The 10,123-nt window shown below is 48.6% G+C and overlaps 1 protein-coding gene across 1 annotated transcript; it reads right to left on the bottom strand.

Annotated features, from left to right (window-relative positions):
- Window positions 1–3,010: 3,010 nt before the first annotated feature.
- On the bottom strand, window positions 3,011–4,123 carry PRLHR (prolactin releasing hormone receptor). The gene has a single exon (XM_041736195.1). It carries the CDS (start codon window positions 4,121–4,123, stop codon window positions 3,011–3,013), a length of 1,113 nt encoding a protein of 370 aa, XP_041592129.1.
- Window positions 4,124–10,123: the final 6,000 nt, after the last annotated feature.

Below are 10,123 nucleotides of genomic sequence, written 5' to 3'. Positions count from 1 at the left end.
AGTGAGACCTAGTGACAATGCTTGCAAAGAGGATTACAGAACCTCCCGTCAGCCTCGGAATGGGCTGCTGCCAAGTACCCGGCTGGCTCAGTTCCCAGCTTTATGGCCTGTATGACTTCTTGCAGGAAAATGACTGGAGGCTTGGTATTAACTAAAAATAAGTTATATTAAATAACATTTTCTACCTCAGCGCTCTGTGGATTTCTATAGGACTCACTTCTGAAAGATTTTTTTCAAGCCAGTTTGTTTTATAGTCAAACTAGTCCCAGATAGATTTCAGATAGGGTAAGAATTAATTAGTTGCTGTTCAGGTGGCAATTTGGATAATTCGTAAAGATGTTTATAAACATAGCATAACTCCCCGGCCTCTTTAGGCTCTCCAGAAAGTCCATATAAATGTTAAAATTTTTAACTTGAGTTGAGGGCATAGAAACAGTTGGCAGCTTTTCTAGTCATTAATGAGGACACTTTCTTCTCAAAGTTGATATAGACTTAAGCCTAATCAGAGAACATTTCAGTGTTTTTAACACCTTGGAAATCAGGATTTGGAATAATTCATGGTGTTTAACTTTGTAATGCAAATGAATCTTAAGTTGAAAAAAGACTGATTAGACTCATGTACTGCCTTACATGTAGGAGATTTGTAAGGAAACTGTTGAATGAATACCTATATATTCTGATTTTTTTTAATATTCTGATTATACAGATTTGCCTCTGTGTGATTCATCATCTGTCTGAAGGCTAAAAGAGTATTATTCCCCAAGTGTAGCATAAAATGCCCCGTCAGAATTCAACTCCAAATTCATAATACCTTTGGCAGGTACAATCAAAGCTTCATTCACATGTTGCTGAGATTCATTAGAAAGAGGACAATTCTTGAGGTGCTTGACCTTGGATGCATATTAAAGTCACCTGAAGTGTTGTGAAAAATGCTGAGGCCTGGGTCCCATCTCAAATCTTTTGAACTCTCTGGGGAATAGAGCTGAGGCACTGATGTTTTTTGAGAACTCTCCAATTGATTCTAGCAGCAGCCAGGGCTGAGAACCAGTGACTTAAACCTTCCAAAACAGAAACTACAATTAATCAGATCCCTCCCCCAATCAATCGAATCCTTTCCCCCATCCCCTGAATTCTCCACACATTCCCATCAAAAGAATGCTCTAAGGAAACATGAAATGCCTGTCTGGTCTTGAGCCTCCCAAGTAATAGAGCTGCTAGAAGCACAGAGGCCAGTCTCTGGGATGCCTGGGGGATGAGCTGATTTGGAACAGGGGGGTGACATAATAACTGCAGGTGGGCTATACATTATCAGAGCACAGGCTTTGTTCCCCACATCCACCCATGAAGCCGAAAGTTAGTTACTTGTGCCACTGCCAAAGGTAACTTGCTTCTTCCACGTTAGCCTGCCTTTTCCCTTCTCCTGAGCCAGCCTTTTCCTACCCTCCCCTATGCTGCAAATGGTCTAGCTATGTAACTACTAAAGAGCTCTATTGCTAACTAGCCCAACCATGAATACTGACTCTCCCAACATGGTTACTGGCATTGGAGTAATAGGACTTAATCTTGTCATCCCCAAGTATTTACCCTCTTTCCCTTCCTTTCAGGGCACACTTTCATGAGGGAATGAGTAAGATAAGGAGAGAGGTTGATTCTACTGTATAATGAGTGAGGACGGTACTGAGTCTTACAGTCTTACAGCAAGTCTCACAGACTTGCGGCAGTTGCTGCACTATTTTGTGCACTATATGCCTCAGGGGCTGATCTGACAGGTGGATACCGAGTATCAACTTCCCAAGACTCTCACCCTCACTGTCCAGTCATTGCTCCAACATTAACATGAAAACCCTTGTCCCAGGGCACATGTCCTCATTTGCAAAATTCTCAGGAGGTGAGGATTATCAGCCTGGTATCACGGCCCAACAGTCTTTTCCTGTCTCCTTAACCCTAGAAGGATTAAGTGTTGATGGCAGTTGATGGTAGTTTATTTTTCGGTTCTGGCCTTAAGTAAACTTCTCCCAGCTCTTACATCCTGGATTGACTGTATTCCAAGTGTGTCACCACCAAGCAGGTGCTGGGCGATCAGATGACAGGTGTTGATCTGCTGCAACTGAGCAATTAGAGAATGTAAGAGTAATGCTATGGAACATGGTTTACACTGAGTGTTCAGAAAATCAAATATCTGTGTGCCTGCCTTATGTGTGCACTGCGTGTGTACACACAAACATACACACAGATAGATGTCTGTCCTCCATATAGTTACGTGCCCCCTTAAGTGACTTGGACCTTTTCTTCTTTATTCCTATTTATCTATCTCTTCTTTGACTAATTCATCATATCACTTTCAAATAGAAATTAGGGGATAAGGAGGAGGGAAACAATAGCAAGACCTTTTGAAAGGTGGCTCCTGGGTGCTCTTGTGCTATAAATTCAAGCGAATCTAAAAGTAAAACCCTTTGGGTGTGTGGAAAGGTCTTATTCAGGAAATGCTGAAATCCCAGATATCAATGTGTAATACATATTCCCCTGGAATCCTAGGAATTAACGAGTTCAGGGGGATTAGCAGCATCAGGTATTATAGGTCAGTTGAGTCCTTTATGAAAGGCAACCCGGAAAGCTTCACCACCCCCAACCAACGCAGTCATTTTAAATCCCACCCCCATTGTTCCTTCAGCCCACCATGGAGCAAGCAGAAGGGAGAGCAAGGAAGACAGCCACGGCTCTGAATTACCCTTGCGAACCGGGAGAAAGCTTTGTTTGGCATTCAAGGGCGTAAAGAAGACCTCCCCCTGGCCTCTTCCAAGCAAAGCACAGACTCCCACCAAAGCCCACTTAACATTTTATACAGACACAGGGACAAGGCAAGACAGCTGGGCAAGAGGACAAGGCTGGAAGTTTTGCCACGTAGTGGAGCAGCCCCGGTGCGGAAACAAGCTCGCCAGCGCGGCCTCGGGTGGACACCCGCGGAGACCAGCGGGCGCGGAGCTCCCCAGCCAAGCCCGGCGCGGTGGCATCAGATGACCACGCTGACTGTCACGGTCTGGCCGTGCGGCGCGATCTTGCGGGGCCAGGTGAGCAAGAGCTTGCGCAGCTCCTCGCGGAAGTTGTCGTGCAGCCAGGCGTAAATGAAGGGGTTATAGCAAGCCGAGCTCATGGCCAGCCAGTGGCAGAGAAGCTGCACTAGCCCGAAGGCGTAGGGGTCGATGGCGTGCGGGTCCAGGTCCCGCAGCAGGTTGAAGACGTGCAGCGGCAGCCAGCAGACGGCGAACACCACCACGACCACCACCAGCAGGCAGAAGGTGCGGCGGCGCCGCGCACGGTCCCAGTCGGCCTGGCTCTGGGTCACGCAGCCCGGCACCACGCGGTTCCGCAGCTTCACCGACACGCGGGCGTAGGACAGGAGGATGACCATTAGGGGGAGCAGGTAGGTGAAGAGCAGCAGCCCCCAGGCGTAGAGCTGGCGCTGGCGCTCCTGAGACCCCCAGAACTCCTCGCAGAGGCGCACGCGGTGCGGCTTGAGCTCGACGTGGTAGGTGTGCACGGCGGCCGGCAGCGCCAGCACCGCGGACAGCGCCCAGATGGCGAGCACCGCGTAGGCGCTGAGCCGCAGCGAGATGCGGCGGCGCAGCGGGTGCACCAGCACGACGTAGCGGTCCACCGCGATGGTGGTGAGAGTGAACACCGACACGTACACGGTCACGGGCTGCAGGAAGAAGACCAGGTGGCACAGGCCGCCGCCGAACACCCAGCCGCGGGGCTCGAACGCGTAGGCCAGCGTGAGCGGCACGCAGGCGGTGCACATGAGCACGTCGGACAGGGCCAGGTTGCCGATGAGGAAGTTGGTCACGTTGTGCAGCCGACGCACCCGCGCGATCACCAGCACCAGGAGGCAGTTGCCCACCAGCCCCACGACCACCACGACGCTGTAGAGCAGCACGATCAGCCCCTTCAGCTGATGCACCAGCTGCAGGCTTTGGAAAGGCGTGACGGCCTGCGCGCCTGGGCCCGCCGCGGACCCGTTGCCCGCCGAGGCCTCTGAGCTCTGGTTGGCAGGAATTGAGGCCGCTGGTGGCAACCCAGAAAATAAGTCGGGGACCGAGGGCCCCTGCGTGGGCAGCGAGGCCATGGCCACCTGTCCAAAGAGAGTCAAAGCCCGTCACTTCCCATTGTCCACCCATCCCCTCTCCTACACCAATCGCGCCTCCCTCCCCCACCTCAATTACCCAACGCTGTCTTTTGGATAACTGGCCAAAAAATAACAATCAGAAGGGCTGTCACCACCACCACCCCCCTGTAAAAATAAGTCTATGCGGGATTACGTGTGCACAGGTTATTTAAACGCCTCCTATTCAATGTAGAGGCGTCGCAGTCCACGCAGGTCAGACCCAGGAGCATGGTCCTACCTGGGGAGCGGGGCTCGGCGGGCGGGAAATCGCTCCGGGGAGGGAGGGCACCGGCTGTCCCCTCGCGGTCCTCGGCCCACGACGGCGGCGCAGTCCTCTCGCTTCTCCGCGGGAGCTGAACAGAGTCAGGAGTTCCCGGTGGGCTCGCAGGTTGGGGAGGGACTGGGAGCGCCTCCCCTCCGCCCCGCCCCCCACTCCAGCGCTCCCTTGTATGGAAAACGGGGGCGGAGCGCGCACCAACCGACTCGGCGCTCAGACAACTAGAAAGCAGGACGGTGCGACGAGGATGGACACAGAAAGGGGGGAGGGGCCGGCAAACCTGGGTCAGGGGGACCAGGGAGACTTTCCACTGCGGGCGCTGGCGGCGCCTTGGGAGAGTCCCGCCCCGGAGGAGGGTGCGGTGCACGGGGAGAGAAGAGCGGCGTCAAGCGCTGGGCTCCCAGGAGGACCCGGTGCAGTTTCAGGAAGGAAGGAGCAGGGCCAGACGTGGAGTGAGGGACGGGGCCCCCCGCGGGGTGCGAGGAAGAGATGAGGGACCCTGCTTAGAGTCTGGGCTGGAACGGATAGGACGTTCCCGCAGGGATTTGCAGTTTAGAGTCTGGAGCTCGCCGCAGACCTTCAGGCCCTCGCCCTCCCCGGGACCCCCGAGCCCCCTTCCCCCGGGAGTCCCCCCCCCCCCCCCCCCCCCCCCCAGGCTGCGGCAGGGCCGAGAGCCGAGAATCCCGCCGGGTACCAGAGTTCAGCACAGCGGACAGCTCCCGCGCACGTGGGTCCGGCGCAGCCCGGGGGGAGCGCGGTTAAGGAGTCCCCACGCCTCCCTGGGCCTGTTCCCTTCAAACAGCTGCGGGACCGCCAGGTTGCTGGGCGAGAAACAAGAGAGCAGTGAGGCGGAGTGGAGGAAAATAGGCGGGGGGGGGGGGGGGCGGTGAGGGTGGTGAGGTGCTCCCTGCTGTGGGTCGCCGCACTTAGTGCCAATGACGACGCTGTCCTTTACCTCCCTGGGTCAGGAAATGCTGCCCTCATGCCAGTTACCCTACACAGGCACACCTCAATACCTGGCCCCCCAGAACTCCCCTACTCACCTTGTCGCGCTCTCTCTCTCTCTCTCTCTTTTTTAAGATTTTATTTATTTATTTGAGAGAGAGCGCACGCACAAGCGGGGTGGGGAGGGGCAGAAGGAGAAGCTGACTCCCCTGCCAAGCGGGGAGCCCAAGGTGAGGCTCATCCCAGGACCCTGAGCTCATGACCTGAACCCAAGGTGAGGCTCATCCCAGGACCCTGAGCTCATGACCTGAACTGAAGGCAGAGGCTTAACTGACTGAGCCACCCAGGCGCCCCTGCTCTTTCTCAGCTACCATGACCTACTCCTTATCTGCCTGACTCTCCCAGGCCCGTAGGCAAGTTCCAGGACTGGGACCCTACCCTCTTCCTCCTTACATAAGCACTCCTCATTTTAGGATTAAAGATAATACTAATGATTGCAGCATTTCCACTAGGATAACAAAAGTAACAAACATTAGAGAAGCTTAAAAGTTACATAAAACCTTCAGTAGCATTAAGTCATCGTTGAAATGCAAATTAACCTGGACCACTGTGGGGAGGGGGTCAAGGAAGGAGGCTTTGTAACCACCCTCCTTTGAAACTATCTCCTCCCCCTCATCGTGCCCCCTTTGGTAAACTCTTGTCCTTTGTCCTCTGGCCCCAGATACTCTGGTTAGGTTGGAAAGAAGTAAAATTAGTCCACCCTACAAATTCAAGTGATTGACTCATACAGGAGGAAAAGTCAACATGGGAAGAAAAGCAATCAATTTGATGCAACTGTATCTATTCTAAACCCACACTCCCTGAGTTATAATCGATTTCGCTAAAGCCAGTATGATATGGAGAAAAAACATCAGAATGAAACACAGGCTGTGCCTGCCTAATCCTTTACCCAGTGACGTTTCCCATCATGTTCACCAACAGGGTTATATGCACCCAAGAGCAGAGGCGCTCTTTTGTTTCAAAATATCTTAAGCAGAGGAAATTGTGGTAATGAAGGTGAAAAAGGATTTGGGATGTATCTAGGCCCCCATAACTAGAGGCATCATTCTGGTCCATATCATTGATACCATAATACTAAAAATAACAAAAAAAAGACAACCTTCTCAATATTTGCATGCAAATGTCAGTATTTGGAAGTTCATCACCGAGACACCTTCCAGACAAGAGAGTTGGTCATTTGCCGAGTTCCAGATCAACTCTGCTAAGAGTGTTAGTGTTGTCAGCATTGTGAGGTAAAAAGGAATTAAACATCTAAGACCAGCATAGCCCACTTGAAATCTTTATTCTCTGTAGTCTTCACTGGAATTAAGGCTAGTCTCTCTCTCAGCCAGGACATGACGATTAAACCATACCAATGTTCAGACTTCCCTGTACCAGTAGTGCTCCAGAAACCTGAGAGATCACAAGTAAACAAACAATTTTTCAAGACAAATGGAAGAAAAATAGCACGTAATATAGTAGATAGCAAATCACAGGATTTTATTACCTCCTCTTCTTCAAAAGCTTTCGATGACCCAACAAAGGAAGGCCAGGCCCTTCAGCATGGATTTCCAAACGACATGCACTCCTATTCTGACCCTCTCTCATTTTTTTTTTTTTTTGGTCTGGACTTCCACCTCTATCCATCTCTCTCTATAGATAGATAGATGATTGATAGATAGATAGATAGATAGATAGATAGATAGATAGATAGATAATAGATAATAGATAGATTTAAGCCAAACTAGACACTAACACTAACATGTTCTCACCATTCCTGCCCAATACCTCTCTCAGGGGCTGTTCTCTTTCTCCAGAATCCTGGTTGCTTTGTCCCCACTCAACTCCACATTCTTCACATCCTGCAAAACCCAACTCAAAGATTATCCTGTCCTCAAAGTCTTTTCCTTTCCATGATCTTTCTGTCCTTTATTACTTTCTACTTTTAAAAGCGTTTTAGCCCCCTGCCTCCACCAACCATGACTGTAAACTCTCTTTTTTTTTTTTTTTTTTGGATACCTATAATGTGACTGAACCCAGCAGATAGTCAATACATGGTGTGTTTGTTTTTATTGGATGGATTAAAATAGCCACTATTTGTTGAGGGCTTTCTATGTACCAGGCACTAGGCTAAGTACTTCACATATTGATCTTACTTGATCTCCTCAAAACTATTATTATACCCATTTTATAGATGAGGAAACTGGCTCTTCAAGGCTAGTTGAATAATGGCACAACTGATAAGTAGTGAGGCTGGGACTTCAGCTTAGATTCACCTGATTCTGGAGCCAAAACACTCCACTATTTTACTGCCTCTGAATGAAGAGAGATGCACCTATATATGCTGAAAATATAAGTAGATTCAAATGGGATTAAATCAATATAGGAACCCCTCCTCCCCCATGGTTGTTAAAGGAAGCTCTAACAAATTTGACTGCAATCCTAACATTATTGTGTTTAAACAGATCTTTATGGCTCACCCCAAATGGCCCTTGCTTAGATCCCTTTTAGGAGACAAAACTGTGGGCTGTATGAACCTCGGGGGATGGTCTTATGCTTTATGGTGGCAGGAGACAACAGGATATAGAAAACAGAAGACAGAGACAACAGAGATAAGGACTGTAGTTAGAATTCTGGGAAACTGGATTAAAGGATCTGACAATTTTATGCCAGCTAACTTCATGCTGTCACATTGCAGTTAGCCCAACCATACTAGAAATCACGAGGGATCTTTTTTTTTTTTAATTGCTAGTTGGGAGAGAGCAATTTTTGAGACTTGTCTAGGTCCAGGCCATAACAAAACAGATGCTTCCCCAGAAGAGAGTTTTCTCTTTTAAACCTGTCCTGTGTGTATTCCAAGAGCCAGGCTCCCTCCAGGTTCCTCAGGCTGAGCTGGGCAGGGGGACGGGGGTGGATCTAGAGGCCAACTCAGCATGGCAGAGCTGGCCGCCCACTGGAGACAACAACCTGAGACCAGTAGTGTAAAAACTGACATGACATCACATACTAAAGTGAAAACAAAAAACACATATTTCCCTTATGTCACTTTGAGAAAGTGCTTTTCATCACAGACTCCAGACCTATCAACTATCACTTCCAGCTGTGTCAGGCATACCCTAGTCATTTTAAAATTCTCCAACACACACACAAAAAAATAATAAAAAAAAAATAAAATTCTCCAACATAGCTCTGCCCAGAATAGAGGTGTAAAAGCTCTTATGCTGACCAGAAACAGTCCTTGGCTGGGCTTTTCTTCTCAGCCTGTTCAAAATCAAAAGTGAGCCCCCAATAGCCTTGTGCCCTCTGCTGTGGCCTGTGAGGCACACATCTTGCCTCTGCTCTGTTTTAATCTGAGCTCCCCTGGAAAGGAGAGGATGAGCCCCCAGAGTAACATGTGAAGTTGGGGTGGGGTAGGAAACCCTTCCCTGACACAAGAGAAAAGCAAACAATGAAACGTGCTAATTCAGCAAATGTTTGTGATACATCTACTATGCAGATGGGCGTAGAAAAGGTGCCCTGAGAGAAAGATGAGTAAGTAAAACATATTCCTGCCCTCAAAGAACTCACAGTCTAGGGCAGAATGTGCTAGAAACAGCGGAGGAAACTATGAAAACAATCTCAGGTGCTACTCTAGGAAATTCATTCTTAAAACTGAAAAATCCTGTGGCTTTAGTAAATTAGCTATCTCTGAGACCAAATTTCCAGTTCCTTCCAGACTTATCTATCTCATTATAAAGCTGTTTATTTATATTTTTTAAATAATGGTTTGTACATGAATTATGCACTCAAGTAAAAATAAGACCTTGAGTTAGCAGTCAGGGTGTTAGGGATGGAGAGAAGCACTGAAGTACTCCATACTGATGGGCACTTGCATCTATCCTGACACCTACCTCCAGACAAGTTTCTTTTTTTTTTTTTTTTTGACAAGTTTCTTTATTATCCAAATGCTTAAAGAAATCAAGTCAGAAAGAGAAAAGAAAAGAAAGAAAGAAGTAAGAAAGAAAGAAGAAAGAAAGAGAAAAAAAGAAAGAAAGAAAGAAAGAAAGAAAGAAAGAAAGAAAGAAAGAAAGAAAGAAAAGAAAGAAAGAAATGCAAAGGACATTTTCAGACAAATGTAAAACTGTCCCCACAACACACACTGAGAAGGTGATCAACATATATAGTTGAAATAAAATATAAAAGGCTTCTCTAAGCAAAGCCTGTGCCATAGTGAACAAAGAGTTGCTCTTGGCTTGGGGAGAAGATGTCTCAATCCCCCCAGTCTTTTTGCCTCTTCTAGGCCTGGAGTGTGAAGCTGTCAGGTTCCCCTAGCAGGGCTCCCCTTCAGGAAAGAGATGCCTGCATCTCCAGCTGCCAGCTCTCTTGCCTGCTACCAGAGTCCTAAAGCTCCCCATGTAGAGGCTATCAAGACAGGAGGATCTTCTGCCTTTTGTTTTAAACTGAAGACTCACAACATTAGTGAAAGAAAAGAGTCTTTTTAAAGAACTCTAGGTTTGGGGCACCTGGGTGGCTCAGTGGTTGAGCGTCTGCCTTTGGCTCAGGTTGTGATGCTGGGGTCCTGGGATCGAGTTCCGCATCGGGTTCCCTGCAGGGAGCCTGCTTCTCCCTCTGCCTATGTCTCTGCCTGTCTCTCTGTCTCTTATGAATAGATAAATAAAATCTTTAAAAAAAATAAATAAAGGACTCTAGGTTTCAAATAA

Source organism: Vulpes lagopus, chromosome 2 (assembly GCF_018345385.1).
Source record: "Vulpes lagopus strain Blue_001 chromosome 2, ASM1834538v1, whole genome shotgun sequence".
NCBI classification, from domain to species: domain Eukaryota; kingdom Metazoa; phylum Chordata; class Mammalia; order Carnivora; family Canidae; genus Vulpes; species Vulpes lagopus.
Note: the sequence above shows the minus strand (reverse complement) of the source record. Positions and strands in the feature narration are given on the sequence as shown.

What these genes read in the sequence shown, in the direction of transcription:
- PRLHR (XM_041736195.1), bottom strand. Translation starts at nt 4,123, where the DNA reads ATGGCCTCGCTGCCCACGCAGGGGCCCTCGGTCCCCGACTTATTTTCT.